The 17,241-nt window shown below is 45.0% G+C and overlaps 1 protein-coding gene across 1 annotated transcript; it reads right to left on the bottom strand.

Moving 5' to 3' along the window:
- Positions 1-2,141: 2,141 nt before the first annotated feature.
- LOC123124655 (agamous-like MADS-box protein AGL21) lies at positions 2,142-3,741 on the bottom strand. The gene is made up of 5 exons (XM_044545236.1): positions 3,466-3,741; positions 2,944-3,005; positions 2,717-2,816; positions 2,340-2,423; positions 2,142-2,162 (listed from the first exon to the last, which is right to left on the bottom strand). The coding sequence occupies exons 1-5, from the start codon at positions 3,739-3,741 to the stop codon at positions 2,142-2,144; spliced, it is 543 nt and encodes a 180-aa protein (XP_044401171.1).
- Positions 3,742-17,241: the final 13,500 nt, after the last annotated feature.

Raw genomic sequence — 17,241 nt, 5'->3', positions numbered from 1 at the left:
AATAAACTAGAGTAAAGACGATTTCCTTCCAGATTTGGTGCTCTGAGTCATGACACCACTTGATCTTTAGTATGTAGTCCTAAATGATGCACTGCAATCACTCTGATCTGCTTTGATTCTTCCCTTTTTTGCTGTATAAACCTTCAGGTGTTCTGGGATGAGTGGACAAAGCTGGAGCCACTGATTCTCCCTGCTGCTTTCTTTTTTCTCAAGCTAAATTCAAGCATCTTTCATTTTTCTGTCCAGTTAGCACTTGAAAAATACTTCAGATTCTTTATGAGTACAAATCCAAAATTTAAAAATACACATACATGGTGAAAACATTTGGAACAACCTAGCTTTTATTTACAGGTGCGCCTGCACGCGTACATGCACATCCAATTCACATATGACACTTCTAACTCAACTACCAGAGGCAGCCAGGTTAAAAAATACTTGACATATAACTGGGTGCAATGCACCTTTCATATATACTCGGCCGTCGAGGGTAACATGTTGCATCATTTGTAGAACCATTCAATGCATAAAGCTGAAATAAACATCAAAGAGCACCATTAATCTCAACCCCCCAAAAAGTTTCGAATACAAAATCAAGCCACTCCAGCTAACTTGTTCTTTAGTTCCAAGTTTTGTTCATGGATAAGCTCTATTTCCTCGGAGAGTTGATGGAATATATATCCCTAAAAGTTGACATTATTGAATTACCATGTATGGATGTAATATTCTAACTTATATTGATGCAAATTTCACGCGGTAATCTGCAACTGAGTAAAATTGCACACACCAATGATAGAAAAATTGGTGAACTATTTTATTGAGTTGTACAATATGGTTGGCAACATATCAGGAGATACAGAGTTAGCATCATTCCTTCCACAAACATGCGAGCGGTACACTTTCTTCATAATTGTGTACTTATTATATCTTGGTAGAGCTATCCAAATGGATCTCGACCGGTTACCATGTAAAACATGTAAGCGCGATACACTTAATTTATTCTAAACATATCTTGGTGGAGCCTTCTAATTGTAACTCGGCACGTTACCGTCTAAAATGTGGGTAGTACACTTTCTTCATAACTATGTACTTATGTCCTGGTACAATTGTCAAATTATATCTGAACACGGCGGACATGGAAGACGACAAGTGGCATGGTTTTTTCTTGACAACCGAGGTACAACTTTTGATGCCAATATCGTAGATATTCTCACGTGTAAGATGCCAAATCTTACCAATTAAGAAGCCATAGATCTACCGCAATCAATAAACGCAGTTGCGTCTTTGGTACAAATTGGGCACACAGTGAATCCTCTGTTTGCTCATAAATACCTCAATTTCAATACATTTCTTGCTTATGGTGGTTAAAATAATGTATGTGATGTTTATATTTCAGACACTTGGGAAGAATCTGTTGGTCGTGATTTGGAAGCCCATAATAATTGTAGCCCTACGTATTGAGGTGGGCGTGGCAGGAACATTGTCATTTGGGTACTAAAGGTAGCATCCAAGTTATAAAAGGTTAGCTACTAGTACCATGTTGTTTAAGGTTGTTGGATTGGTGAGTACATATGTACTAGCTAGCTTTCCATTTGGCTCATCCAAAAAAGGACAGTTTTAAAGTTAGTCAAGTAAAGTGGCCACAGAGCACGATGCAAAAAAATGTGCAGTGCACACGAGTGATGGTGTTCCGATCTTGATTAGAGCCAGTAATGGATGGTTAAACTAGAGTAAATACGATTTCCTTCCAGATTTGGTGCTCTGAGTCATGGCACCACTTGATCTTTAGTAAGTAATCCTCAATGATGCACTGCAACCACTCTGATCTACTTTGATTCTTTACTTTTTGTTGCATCAGTCCAGCTGTATGTACCTTCAGGTGTTCTGGAATGAGTGGACAAAGCTGGATCAACTGATTCTCCCTGTTGCTGCTTTCTTTCTTCTCCAGCTAAATTAATTAGAGCATCTTTCTTTTTCCATCCTACTAGTTAGTACTTGAAAAATACTTCAGATTCTTCATGTATAAGTCCAAATTTTACAAATATGCATACACGGTGAAAACATTGGGAACAAGCTAGCTTTTATTTACACGCACGTGCGCACACAAACACAAGCACATCCAACTCACATATGACACTGTTAATTCAACTACCAGATCTAAGAGCCTACCAGGTTAAAAATACTAGACATATAATTGGCAGTAATGCACCTTAATACTTTTCATATATACTCTGCGTTGGAGGGTAACATGTTGCACCATAAAGCTGAAACCAACATCATGGAGCACCATTAATCTCAACCCCCCAAAATGTTTTGAATACAAAATCAAGTCACTCAGTTACCTTGTTCTTTATTTCCAAGTTCCGTTCATGGATAAGCTTTATTTCCTCGGAGAGTTGAATATTCTGTTGATGGAATATATATCCCTAAAAGTTGACATTATAAAATTACCGTGTATGGGAGTAATGTTTAAATTATATTGATGTAAAAATAACATAGTAATCTGAAACTAAGTAAAATTGCACATGTTAATGATAGAAATATTGGCCAACCGTTTCATGGAGTTGTAGAATATGGTTGGAAAAACTTTGTTCCTATGACATTTATCAGGAGACCCAGAGTTAGCATATCATTCCTTTTTTTAAAATGTTAGCATCATAATTATGGTGGAAGGTACGATGATCAACAAGAGTAAGTACAGACTGAGGGAGCTGTCTACCTTCTTCTCTCTGATACAACGTAAGCTCTTCTCCAGTTGATTTTCCAATAAACACAAGTCGTTGACTCCTAAATTTGATAATCTCTCCCCCATTAGAGTCCTGAAATTCAAAACCATGGGATGACTTCAATGCCTTTTCCAGTTCGTTACTCAAGCTATTTTTTAAAGACGTTACTCAAGCTGAGAAGTTAGAGAGATAGTACAGGAATTGAATTAAGAACTTATACCGATGATGTTCTTGAAGCATCTGCATTTCCTGCTGTAATTTCCGTACTTCCCCTTCCCAAAACTGGCAAAAAAATGAGAATTTTTCTATTACCAGATACTTTGAGTTACCGCAAATCGTTACAAATTAATGACACAACTAATAAATAGTGGTCAGGAGTGGTACTACTATAAGTATTTGCCAAATAGGCTTAACGAATAGTTTCCTTGGCTTACGGTGTATGCTAAAGTATGTTCATATGAGTAAATATCAGCAAGAGAACTAAAGTATATGCTTATAAATACTTAGTGCAATTTCTCTAATTTCACTATCAATATAAAAAAATACCAAGGTCGGCCAAATGAACATAATATCATTACATTTGTCATGACAACTATTTTACAGTTCCGTAATTTTACCAACTTTTTTGGATGAAAAGATAACGGTCAAAGTTGCACCTTGAAAAGAGTCTTCGCCTAAGACATGGAACTTTGGGGGTAGTAGTTAACAAGGTTACGAGGAGGCAATTAATATGCGTGCATACCATGATTTGTGACACTGGATTCAGCAGCTGCTGGTGCTCCTGTGCAGATTGGTACTTATGGATGATGGAAGGCATTCCCGTGGAGGCGCTGGTGGTGGAGCTGGCATACTCGTAGAGGCGACCGGTGGAGGAGAAGACGATGACGCCGACCTGGACATCGCAGAGGATGGCCAGCTCACGTGCCTTCTTCAGCAGGCCACGACGCCGCTTGGAGAAGGTGACCTGCCTGCTGCTCATCTTCTCAATCCTCCTAATCACAATCTTGCCCCTAGCCATGATAGCTCTTCGATTTCCCTAATTAATTGATTACTATGTATATATGCTCTTTCTATTCTCCCACCAACACTATCTGTTAGCTAACTAGATCTTCACTTCAGTGGTCCAATAGATGGTTGTGTGTGTGAGCATGTATCTGCAGCCCCCTATATATGAATGAACCGAATGAAGGCTAAGTGCTTATCCAAACAAGCAACTTGCAGATTAACTATTTTATTTTTGTAGTGAGCAAAGGAGGCAAAGTGCATGCTGATCGATGATCTTGATCCCATCAATTCCTTAATAAATAGTGTAACTTGCTGCAATCCCTGGAGCCTGTGAAGGGGCAGGGAATCCCTGCAACAATAGTTTTGTGTGTACCGTACGAGGTTTTGGAATCCGGTAAACTTTACGCCTTGTATCAATTTGCATAGTTTTGCTCTCGATCCACACACATATCGGAGCGGATTCGGATTCCATTGGATTCCTGCCAATGCGCAAGTAGCACCACTTTGTCGTCAGCAATACTGATTCCACAAAGAATTCACTGGTTATATATGGGGTACTCCATCTGTTTCAAAAGATATGGCATATCTTTATTTATTTATTTGTTGACGAACATAAGGAGTATTTTGACTCCTTATTAAGTCATTAAGTATGGCTTTGACAAATAATTACTACTACATGATTGTTGAGAGCAGTGGCGTCCTCTAATGATATCAGAAGTGAAATATGCATCGGTTCTTAGCTGATCTTCTTAGATTTTCTGAACTGAGATGGCGCTGTAAGCGCCAAAGTTTGCCCCTAGCAACGCATACAATTACGTCAACCTCATGGAGTGCAAGGCCGCCAGCACAAGATTTCGCGCATTGGCTTTCGCACGCCAGTTGATTGTTTTGCCCAAAACTTAATTAGCACACATATATACCAAAGATAAAGACCGAAGTTCAGACAGAAACAGAAAATTCAGATGACTGAGAACACCACATATTAGGATAAATGTGCATCTTGTTCGTCCGACTGAGCATAATCATAAATATATATAATAGCTAGGGTCACAAGTTCTGGGAAACTTTATTCGTAGAGCATGGTTTGATAATTCCTAGTGGACAATATCTTTAGCCAGATGATGGATTCGAAAATCCTAGTGCACATGCATGATGAGCTCATGAGCTCCTGTGGTTGTGTGGTCATCGTAGAGGCACCTCAAGGAGGAAAACCAACTTGATCCACAATGGGACAAAGGGGCAGTACACACATTCATCTCACAAAGATTGTCTTCTAGCCACACCTTTATATTTCCAATTTTGCTAATCCTCAGTTGACTGAAGTTCTAATTTGCATCAGTCCATTTCATGCAAAAGCCCCGAGGCCGAGTCAGGAGTGACATGGAGCCGGGATCGACGAAGTTGCTGCGCCGAATAAGGGGGGCTGAATGTTGTTAAGGCTTGTTAGGGAGGGCCGGTGCATGAGGATACAACATTTTAGCAGCAATTAAGCACCTCTTCACAAGCATCATAGACATGCCCCTGCTAGTCATCCATGTCTCCGCCACTGGGTATCGCTGATGGAGGAGAGTCAGATGTTGACGAGTTCAGATGCGGGAAGCAGGGGGGAAGATTTGACCGACGTAAGATTGGTGCATCCACACTTTTGGAGATGGCCACCACCCAAGACAAGCGAGGATTGTTAGTGTCTAACTTGGACGGGGCGAAGGAGCCCACCCAGCGAAACTTCAAAATTTATATACTACTCCATCCGTCCCAAAATAATTGACTCGACTTTGAAGGAACTTGCTAAAGTGGGGTATATTAGAGGAATTCCTGCTAAACAAGGTAAAAATAGTGTGGCAAACTCAATTTTTCACGGTAAATTTCGCATGTACTAGCAGAATGGCTTGTGTGTTGCAACGGAAGGGAAAACAATCATAATCTCCAATGGCTATGACCATATTTTGTTGCATCACTGAGATACACTATCACTCTCATTCTCATTAAGACATTCCTTTTTTTAAATAATTGTATATATTTCACAAAAAAAAAGATAATTGTATATACCTTGACCATAGTCAATTACAAACATAGCACATACACATCATCGTCGAGAAACCGCGGTAGACAACAGGTGTCCCAACACAAATGCAAAAATACCTCCAAAGAAAAAGAATATACAATCCGGCCCCGGTAGGCTTAACGCAAACCAAGCCAGCACCAGTTGCTAACTGTCGCCACGGTTGAGACTAACAACAATGAAGAACTCTGAAAGCCACCAAAGCCTGAACCTAGGGAACACCATCATCTGAATCGTTTTTCTGAGTATCAACCCCAGTGCGAACGAAGAGGCGTTGCCATTGTGGCACGTCTAATGGGGATCAACCCCGTGCATCTCCTCAGCTCCAGCTCCAGCACCTCCATCCGACAAAGTCAAAGAAGAAACACCATATCTGTAGCCACAAGCCACCAACAAAGTACTGGGCCACCAAATCTCTCGCCACCCACCGCGACCTCGTGAGAGCATTATCCATGTAATGTATTTATAGACAATGTGCATGTATAAAGTGTTATTCAATCATAAAAGCATGGTACAGTTTCTCCAGTTTTTTTTTTTTTTGAAAAGGGGGGTTCGCCCTAGCCTCTGCATCTGAAGGATGCATACGGCGAAAAGAAAAGGTGACATGGTACAGTTTCTCCGTGCATTGGATTTGTGTTGGTGTCAATTGCATCTTCAGACATAGACTAACAAAAGAAAAGGTGACATGTTCATTCCCATCATAAATAATTGGTTAATTTAAATATCTAAATTACCTTTTAATTTAATTATCCATGTGTAAAGAACCATTACCTTCATTAGTTGATATATTCTTGAGAGCCTAAAATCTTGAGGATCCTACATGTATGTACAGTAACTAAGAAAATAGATGAATAAGAAATTGATGTTTATTGGTTTTTTAGGGATAATTGATGTTTCTTGATATAAGTTAGCACATGCCCATTAGTGATTAAAAAATTCCTTCTGACCTTGTTTTCACATCAGCCCTATAAAGCTTAAAGATTACCAAATGTTCATAAATTCAAAAAATGTACATGTTTTCAGAAAATGTTTAGAAATTTCAATTTTTGTTCAAATTTCAAAAAATATTCTTGTTTTTAAAAAGTGATTGGGATTTTCTAAAATGTGTTTCTTAAAATAAGAATTTTCAAAAAATCTTTATGAAAAAATTCACAAATTCAAAACAATTAGGAATTTTAAAAAATGTTCACATGTATCAAAAATTATTGATAATTTAAAACAATGTTCCCTCTTTCAAATTTTGTACACAAATTCAAAAATTGCCCCGTTTAAAATTTCTATGCAGGAAGTAAAAAACATGTTCCCATTTTTCAAAATTTGTTCACAAATGAAAGAAAATATTCCATTTTAAAATTTACTTCGTCTATTCCAAAATATAAGTCTTTTTAGAGATTCCAATATGAACTACATACGGAGCAAAATGAGTGAATCTACACTCTAAAATTTGTCTATTACATCCGCATGTAGTTCCTATTGAAATCTCTAAATATATTTATATTTAGGAATAGAGGGGAGTATTCACAAAATGAAGCAATGTTCATATTTTCGAAAAAATATCGTGTTTGTTGAAAAATTGGTAATTCAAGGAATTATTCTGAATTTCAAGAAATGTTTGTAAAAAAATAGTATTCTGATCTACCGCGGCATTTAATTCTTCAAAATTCACATGGGTATACAGTCACAAAGACTCACAAGATCTACTATTGAACTACATGCTTCCATGAGCAATGGATCGCTAGTTCTATTCCTGTGTAACACACCCATTTTTTTAGTATTTTTTCCACTGGTTATGTATAGGCCTGCAAGAAAAGCTCGAGGCTCGTGAGCTGCTCGAGATTGACTCGTATTTTGGCTCGACTCAAGATCGACTCGTAAAGAAATGAGCTGAGTATGAGCACTTTATCTAGCTCGATCGAGAAATGAGTTGATCTTGAGCCAGCATTCACTCACTCGATTTTAGCTCGATAGCTCGATACCATATAAATATATTAAATAACCATCATGTCTATTACAAAGATTTATGATCATTTATTGCCATATATGTTTTGTATGATTTATTTTCTCCATTTTACCTACTAGCAAACATGGAAATTAAGCGTGGAGAAAATTTAGCCTCAATATGATACATGGCCAGCCATACGTTCAAATCTTTTAATTCTGGCCAAAGTTTGAGAGCAAACTTACCTTCATTTCTTCTCTTCCTAGCTCATCCACGATCTCTCGTTATTAAATACTAGTCTCCAATTGAGAAAGAATAAGTAGAATATTATAGTGATTCGTTTTGTTGTGGCATATCTTGTTTCAAAATTTTCCTTATTTTAAAAATTATCTTATTTAGCTCGAAACTAGCTCGAGATCGACTCAAGATCATTACGAGCTGAGCACGAGCCACTTTCTACAACTCGATCTTGAGCTTCCCCCATTTTGAGCTCGCTCGCATTTTAATACGAGTTGAGTTGAGCCTAGTCCAACTCGCTCACGTCCGGGGTGTGCCCCCCTCACGGACGGCGCCGCCGCCGGCACCTGGAGGGGGGAAACAGCCGCGTCGGGTCTATACGGAGGGGATGTTGCTCCCAAGTGTTTCTATGGGCAGACCTACCACAACCGGGTGGTGTGGTGGCATGTTTGAAGAGGCGGCGCGCGTCTCCAGGGTGTGTCCGCCCTCACGGACGGGGCCGCCGCCGGCACCTAGAGGGAGGAAACGGCCGCATCGGGTCTACACGGAGCGGATCTTGCTATGGGTTTGGCCGGGACATTGCTCCCAAGTGTTCCTATGGGCTGACCTACCACAACCGGGTGTAGAGGTCCATTGGTCAAAGCCCATACGGGGAAAGCCAAAGGGCTAGATCTCGTTGTCAACCGCTCCAGGGTTAGGCGGGGCGGGGGCCCTGGGGGTAGCAATGCCACCGGAGCGTCGCACCGGGCTCTCATACATGTTGTACGGTGTGGTGGCATGTCTGAAGAGGCGGCACGCGTCTCCGGGGTGTGGCCCCACTCACGGACGGCACCGCCGCCGGCGCTTGGAGGGGGGAAACGGCCGCGCCGGGTCTACACGGAGGGGATCTTGCTGCGGGCAAGGTCCGGGCTAACCGTGGAAAAGACGGGACACACGGCCAAAGAAACAGGAACCAGTGGGGCTTCAAGGCCATGAAGGTATATCTATATGCATGATGCATTTTTGTTCTTCTTTTTATGACTACTGTCATGTTCTTATATATGGGCAACTTCTGTTTGACGTTGCAGGAGGACAAGTTGAAGAGGCCGCTCTCGGACATGGAGTCGTGGAAGATGGCCCGTGAGCGGAGTGATCGCAAGGCCGGCGAGAGCGAGTACTACGGCAAACTGAGGAGCACCTGGAGTCTTATAAGGAGCAGTTTGAGTGGTTGCATCCGCCTGGTCCGGATGCTCCTGACATTGTCCAGTCTCAGATCGACGACACGACGGTGGTGGCCATCCAGCCGAAGTCCCATGGCCGGTAGCCGTGTTTGGATGGCTTGATCACTCCTTCTGTCTCGTACACACGGCTTCAAGCTACCAACCCGAGCCCGTTAGAGAGTACGGGGCGTTCGTAGCCTCCCTTAGCCCGCCAGCTTGCTGTAAGTAATTCCCCCTTATCTTCTTTCTCTCTCACTTTCTCAGTTTATTTTCAGTATTGCCCACTTATAAACAACCTAAATTTTGTAGGCATATAAGGTCTTTGTCGAGCATAGGAATCTCGGGGTGCGGGAGTACTTGCAACGAGTGAAGGCAAACGATGATTACATCCGTAAGATGATGACGGTTAGTTTTGCCCTCTTAAAACCAAGCTAAAATTTGCACTTTCATTCCTTCTGACCTTCTAGTTTGCTTGGTTAACTAACATCCTGACTATGTTGGCGTCTTTGACTAACCGCACGGATCCACCACAAATGGGACCCCCACCATCACCTGCTGGAGAACCCCCACACGTGCCCACGTTCGATGAATGGGTGGCACTAGGCAGTCCGACTCCGGTTAGTACATTTGCCTAACTATTGACAAACTAGCTCTCGTTCATTGAACACTATCATATCATATTTACCCTTACAATCTCTTTTCAAACATGTAGGGGACCGGTGGCTCGACTCCTGCTTCGTCGACCCCAGTCACTCCGACCTGGCAAAGTGGTGCTGGTCTTGGCGGTGCTCACGGCGATGGTCCTAGTCTTGGCTGATGATGTGTTCCTTGTGTTGCAATACTTTCCATGTTCCGTACTTCTTAGTTTCTTTAATTAGATGACGATGACGATGTTCCATGTCTTGCAATACTTATGTTCATGAATTTTCGACGATGATGATGTTGATGATCTTTAGATGATGAACTTGAGTATCTTTAGATGATGAACTTGAGTATCTTTAGATGATGATGATGATCTTGAGTATTTTTAGATGATGATCTTGAGTATCAGATGATGATCTGTCTTATTTCTATTTATATACGGATATTGTCATATTTTATGGATTTAAATGCTGTCAAATTGAATGGAAATAGAGAAAACAGAACAAATAAAAAAACAGAATAGATCTAGGTCGTCGGCATAGCCATGTCCAGGAGTGCCCAGCGGCTGCCACGTGGCACGTGTATGCCGACGGCCTGGCCGTCGGCATAGATTTTCATCTATGCCGATGGCACCTGTGCCACGCGGCATTCCGTCGTTGGTCGGTGTGTGTGACGGCGCCGTCTGTTGCCGTCTGGTGATAATTTGTGCTGACGACGTATCTACGGACGCCATCGGCATATACGCCTATGCCGACGGCTTTTCTATGCCAACGGTCTGACACAAGTACGTTGACGTTATCTACGCCGACGGGTGTATGCCGACGGTGGCCGTCGGCATAGACCTAGGCCGACGGCCGGGGGCTAATCCGGTAGCGAGGTAACATAGTGCTGGGAGTTAGAGCTAGTGTCGTTGGGTGTTGCGCGGAGTGGGGGTGAAGTGGCCGACGGCAAACGCGTCCAGACCATCCCGTTTGCGACCTCCGGCGATCCGGGTGGATGCGTCCACGTGGTGAAAGGAGGTGGAGGAGAGGCAGTAGCGGTAGCAATGTGCTGGAGCTCAACGACAGTGGTCGGTGGAGTACGATGAGCGGCCACAAGAACTCAGCGCGGTACGGCGACCTTGTTCTTTAGGGCTGCTCTGCCTTCGTCGTTTCGGCGGTGCGGCTATTTGGGAGACAATGCAAGGGCGACTGCGTATGAGGAACCCTCCTCGCAGCTGCTGACACACCATGGCGACGCCTACTTCCGCTAGCCCCATTTCTCCACTCCAGGCTCGGCAGCTCTAAGCCGTCGAGAGCACTCTAGGACGAGCACCGCCATCACGCCGATGAGCTGGTGCGCTCTCCGCAATCGATGACCATGACTGGAGGATGGCCCATGCCGACACCATGCCATTCTAACTAAGTAGTTGGAACCACGTGGGCGTTGCACCGGAGAAAGTGAGGGCCCGCTGATCTCCTCATCGTTGTTAACGACGGTCATCTAGAGGACCGCGTAGGCGCCGCGAACCCGAAGCGCGAGAAACCTCTGGATGATGTGGGTCTATCGGTGTTGGCCTCGATGGTTGCTGCCGCCAGCCTCCACATGGTCACGTAACCTAATAATTACCTTTGGGATCAGCCGCGTTTAATGCCTGCTCGTTTGACGGCTCTCTATTCATGGTAGATGCTAGCGCAGGCAGCTAGAGAGAGCTGTTCGACTACGAGCGAAATACCAGGTCCTGAGGGATGGACTCACAATCAAGGTACCTTTTTTTATCCAATATATATTCAGGATTGTGAGATGTGAACACCTAGGCATATGGCCACATGCGGCCCAAAAGCAAAAGCACGTGAGGCGGCCCGAGCAGGAACACAGGCAACGGCCCATAGAATCAATGAATTAGTATGAACCATCTTAGTACCACCTCACGTTTGTCTCAAAAAAAAAAAATAGTACCACCTCACGTACGTGAAGCATAATTATCATGAGGAAGCTTAGAAGCGAGATAAAAAAACAGACAGGGTGGATGGAGAACTATATGAAAGTCTCTTTCCTTTATTATTAGGTAGGTCTAGGTATATAGATATAGACTAGCACAGATGTCCGTGCGTTGCAACGGGAGGAAAAGAAATCTCACTCGCCCATCTACTATGCACCTCACGGTAGGACCGCCACTTGTGTGCAAACAACCCCACCATGGCTGCGATGTGAGACACGCTCGCTATGTCCGAGCAGTAATGCAAGACACAACTGCCCTTCTCCCGCTAGAGCAATTCCACCCTCCACCACAAGAACTCTGGATCATCCTCCCTCGCGGTCCATGCAGCAGCACAAACGGAACGCACCCCTACCATAGAGAACCCAAGAACTACATGGGGAGGTTAGTGTTAGGGTATAACAACCGAGGATTCACGAGAGGAGTTTTTATGGGCGTTTGAAGAGACTTGGGAGAGTTCTGTCCAAATCAGCATGAATAAGAAGGGGTTTAAGCCGAGTAATAAGCCTTGTATGGAACCAAGGTAGCAATATCTCTCACTTTCCATCTGTAGTAGAAGCACACAAAGCAGATTTAACAGTTGATTTCCACTTACTTTCTACTATGTAAGTGAAAATGGCTACTCCAATAAGTAACAAACTACTAACTCCATCTGAAAGTTGCACATCGAGACTGAGTTATGGTGATTGCAGGTTTATTCAGCTACCTTGAGCAATCATTATCCAAAGACGCATCTTATATTTTCAAAATTGACATGTATAATTATTTTTTCTTCAACCTGGGACATTATTCTCATGTACTTGGAACAATATTCTTGAAAAGAATGCTTGATTTAGTAACAATGGCATGGAGATGGCTGAGTAGACTTGATCAACAACTGTTGTCGTCCAAGTCGAGGAGCTAGCGCAGGATGATGTGAGCGCTGCCTGGACAGGTAATCACTGTATCTACTGGTCTAGTAGCACCTCGCACCGTCCCAAAGATCTCAGTTTCGGGTATGGTGCAATGAAGCCGCTATGGTTACCCTGGTAAGCATGTAAACATGATAAATCCAAAAATGCCTAACCATTAATACATTGGCAGTCTGCAAGTATTTCTTAGCTCAAACCCTTCATGTTCAACGGCATGCTCTATGCAACACCTCGGAAGGTGCTAAATTTGTGCAGGACAAACAAAATATAGAGTTAGTAATGCCCTTCAGCATTATTAATTGGTTTTTAGTTCTAGAGATATAGGATTATCTTAACAATCCTTTTACTGTTGTTTCACGAGTATTTAATCAAAAACTACCACATTTCACGGAAACGTGACAGAAAACTACCACTTTTGTCCTAATCCATGGCAAAAAACTACCAAGTCTCGAAACCGGTCGCTTTGCCCGCGCTAAGCACCAAACTGACCAGCCGGTCCCACGTTTCAGGTGCCACGGTGGCCAACCGACGCCCGCCGCGCGTTAACGGCGCGTCTGCGGTCGGAAACGGCGGCTGTCAGTTTGCGTTCAATGCACCAAAACATGGGACCGGCCATTTGATGTTGATCCTCCGACACCGCCGTTTTCGACCGCGGATGCGCCGTTAACGCGCGGCGGGCGTCGGTTGGCCACCGTGGCACCTGAAACATGGGACCGGCTGGTTAGTTTGGTGCTTAGCGCAAGTGAAGCGACCGGTTTCGAGACTTGATAGTTTTTTGCCACGGATTAGGACAAAAGTGGTAGGTTTCCGCACAAAATTGTAAAGTGGTAGTTTTCTGTCACGTTTCCATGAAATGTGATAGTTTTTGGTTAAATACTCGTTGTTTCACTAACCTTTGATGGGTCGTTCAATATTCCAGAAGCGGTAAAGACACCGTAGTAGCCGTTGGCAGCATTGTAGCCATAACTTGTATTGCCATTTGACTACACCTTCGAACAACAGTATAGTTAAATGCATGTCAGCCATAATTTATCCTCAAGTAGATAATAGTTCACCAAAAAAAAGTGTAACATGTAACCTACTGCGAACACCTTGATAGGTTATACTTGCGCCCAGCGGACACCTTGTTTGATGATCAAGTAGAAACATAATCTCCGGCAGAAATCATCAACATTCCCTAAAAAAACTCAATATTTCTACACACAAATAATTATCTTATTACAACCTGATCAGAGAACATGAAGCAAACCATAATTGTGAAACACTGAAGATTATGTGGCCTTGTTGATTCCAGCCTGACGGGCAAGGAGCCGAGGGCATACCTAGTGGTTGTCGTCATGCCATCATGTACGACATTTCCTACCTCCAGCTCATTGGCTTGGGACTTGGGAGGGTGTCGTAGATGTTGCTGCAAGTTCCGGCTCCTCTGCTGCGGCTGCGGGAGTACGCCGCGTGGCATCTAGGACCAGCATTCCATCAGGAACAACTTCAAAAGTCCAAGCAAGGTTTTTTCAGGCATGTTTTTAGAATTGGTTAACATAGATGCCTACGCACATATTCGAAAGGATTAAAACACGGAGACAAACATTACCACTAATAATGAGTGAAAGGTGATTTTGTTTCCAAGCATAAAACTGAATCAGTTTAACTGATCATGCTTATGCCTCTCATTTAGCAAATATAATTCTTGTGTGTTTGGTACCTAAAACATCTACCAACTAAAACTACTCCCGGAAGATAGTTTTGAACTTCAAGTTTTAGATGTAATACATAACGCTAAAGATTAAAATAATTTAGATGCATCTATTTGGCGCACTTAATTCATCTCAGAGAAACCCACCAATTCGCTCCAAAAAATAATGCCAAGCCTAATAGTACTGAGCCATACCATTCAGTTCTTGTTCTTGATCTCACCCTACCGGCATCTTTGCTCATGCCAAGCTCGCCGTAGTAGTCCCTCACCAATGGTCTCAAACAGCACTGCCCAAGTTACCTCACCAACGAGAGAGAGACACTTATCATTGTGTTCCCAGATGAGTTGGATGAATGTGAAACTGAACCCAACTAAAAAATAATGAAAATCTGAACTGAACTGACCCAAAATGAAATCTAAGCCTTTCTGTGCATGGCAATGGAGATGAGTTGGATGAATCGGCAACTGAATTCAAGTGAAAAATAATGAAAACCTGACCAAAACTGAACCAAAATCAAAATTGGAATAATGAAAATCTAAACGAAACTGAACAAAAATCAAAATCTAAGCCTATTCGTGTGTGGCAATGGAGATGAGTTGGATGAATATGCAACTGAATTGAACTGAAAAATAATGGAAACCTGAACAAAAGGGATTATCCTTTTTTTTTTGAGCCGGGCTAATCCCCTTTCCATTATAGAAATAACGGAAATACAGCCAAGTTCGAGGGAAGTCAAAAAGGGAAAGGGAAAGAGCGAGCTCAAGCACTCCAAGGAAACCCGTTGTAGCCGCTCGCAATCGAAACTACCACTACGAGGCGAAAACCCTGGAGCACTATCAACTCACCGCAATAGTATCAAAAGTCTCACTACTGCGCCACAGCCTACACAGAGGCATAGCAACACTAGCACAAGGATAACAAGATGACAGGTAGACATAATAAGAGCCTAAAAACAAGCGCGACCAGCTTCAAAAGGAAGAGCTTCAAGGGGACACGGCGCCATGATCATCCCTGAGTGGTTCCCGCGTGGCGGTGTGGAACGACACCTATGGGATCACAAGAATCCCTACTACGGTTGCCGGGGCACAGGGTTGCGAGGAGAGCAGGGCTAGTAGACAGCACAAGGATCTTTACCCAGGTTCGGGCCGCGAGGATGCGTAAAACCCTAGTCCTGCTTTGGTGGGTGTATTTGTGAGAGTTCTTGAGCTCTCGAACTAGCTGTGGTCAATGCGTGGTTGGAAAGAGCCGAATCCTTCTCCAGTATGCCATGGGCCTCCTTTTATAGATGGAAGGGGCTGCCACAGTGGCACACAGGAGGTGGAAAGGCGTACAGTACCCTGAGCTTATCGCTCGTATTACAGGACAAGACGCATTTAATGCGTACCTTAGGTGTCCCCTTGCTTTATCGGGACGGGGGCGAGGCCCGTCCCGTCCGTCGTCGCTCCTCCTCGCTTCGACACGCGCCCTGGCCAGTGACGCACGCGGCGCCACGAAGGCAGGCAGGCAGCCGAGGTGGCGCGGTGGTGGAGCCTCCACGAAGATCTACATGCTGCCACGCAGGCGCTTGATGAGTTGGCCTGGGAGCTGCATGGTGCCACGCAGGTGTCCGCCCAGCTGGTTGGGCTGGCAGCTACATGTGAACGACGGTGGAAGCTTGGTTGGTGCGGGTCTGGTGGTGGCCCTGCTGGCGCCCTTGGTGAGGGCCTTGCCAGGTGGCCGGCAAGGGTCTTGCCGTGGCGCGCTGTCGTCCCCGGCAAGGGCCTTGCCGGGGGTCTGGTGGCCTTCCTCGGCAAGGATCTTGCCGTGGATTGCCGTCTTCTAATCCTCATGTGATCTTGAATATGTCTTCACAAAGATCTGCATGCCACCACAGAGGTGCCTTCCCGAGCCCTGGCCCCACGTGGATGACGGCGTTGGGGACCGTGGGCTCAAGGGTGGCTCGCTCTGTTGGTGTGGGGCGAGCTGCCCCAGCAAGGGTCTTGCCGGGGCTGCTGAGGCTGCCCCGGCAAGGGTCTTGCCGGGGGAGCCTGCTTCGTCTCTCCGCTCTTTGTGGTCTTGGCCTTGGCGTTGCTCTGATTATCTTGGGCTTCGGTCTTACCCTAGCTCACCTCCCTGCTCTACTTGGCGTGACCGTGGGCGCGGCTCCGACTGCCCGTGCACAGGTACAGGGGTACAAAAACGCACCCCTCTTTTTGTACACCGACAGGAGCCCCCGGGCCTGGGCCACACATAAGCGCGACACGTTGTTGGGGCAGGCCCAAAACGGTGCGCGGGCAGGCGGGGCGGTTTTCACCGCGGTAAAACTTTTTGCGTGTTGCGCTTCCCACGACCTGCGCGTGCGGCGCGGCGTGAAGGGGTGTGCGTGACGTGGGCGGCATGCGTGGGGCGGTTTTCGCACGCATGTGTCACATCATAGTAAAGAGGCGGCTCGCGCCTTCCCCGTAAAAAGAGGGAGGCATGGAGGTGCGGCTCATTTACTGAATGGGGCCGGGTCGCGGTCTTCAAGGCGTCCACTCCCCACGATCACGGGGTGGGGAGAGGTCGCTTCTCCCGACCCCTCGGTTCTGCCCGTCCGCCACGCGTCCTTCATGCGCCTGGGGTGGCAAGCAGTGGAGGCGGGAAACCGGGCCGTCGCTGGTTGGGGCAGCGGGTCGGTCCTAATTCCCTGCGCCACTGGTGGCCGGATTGGCCGAGTGGGGCGGCCGAGCCCTGATCCCACCCCTTTATAAAGAGGGGGAAGGGGGATGGCGTCCCGCACATCTTCTGTCATCTCCCTCCTCTCGCTTCTGCTCCTCCCTTTCACTCGCCATGGAGAAGGGAAACCCTGGTCCTTCAGCGGTGGCGGTGAGGG

The sequence above is a fragment of the Triticum aestivum genome, chromosome 5D, assembly GCF_018294505.1.
Source record: "Triticum aestivum cultivar Chinese Spring chromosome 5D, IWGSC CS RefSeq v2.1, whole genome shotgun sequence".
Lineage (NCBI taxonomy): Eukaryota > Viridiplantae > Streptophyta > Magnoliopsida > Poales > Poaceae > Triticum > Triticum aestivum.
This window is presented reverse-complemented; position numbering and strand designations above follow the sequence as displayed.

What these genes read in the sequence shown, in the direction of transcription:
- LOC123124655 (XM_044545236.1), bottom strand. Translation starts at nt 3,741, where the DNA reads ATGGCTAGGGGCAAGATTGTGATTAGGAGGATTGAGAAGATGAGCAGC. An exon ending in ATGCTTCAAGAACATCATCG is followed by an intron (nt 2,817 to 2,943) that starts GTATAAGTTCTT and finishes TTTGAATTTCAG; the next exon opens with GACTCTAATGGGGGAGAGAT. An exon ending in ACTTGGAAATAAAGAACAAG is followed by an intron (nt 2,163 to 2,339) that starts GTAACTGAGTGA and finishes TTAACCTGGTAG; the next exon opens with GCTCTTAGATCTGGTAGTTG.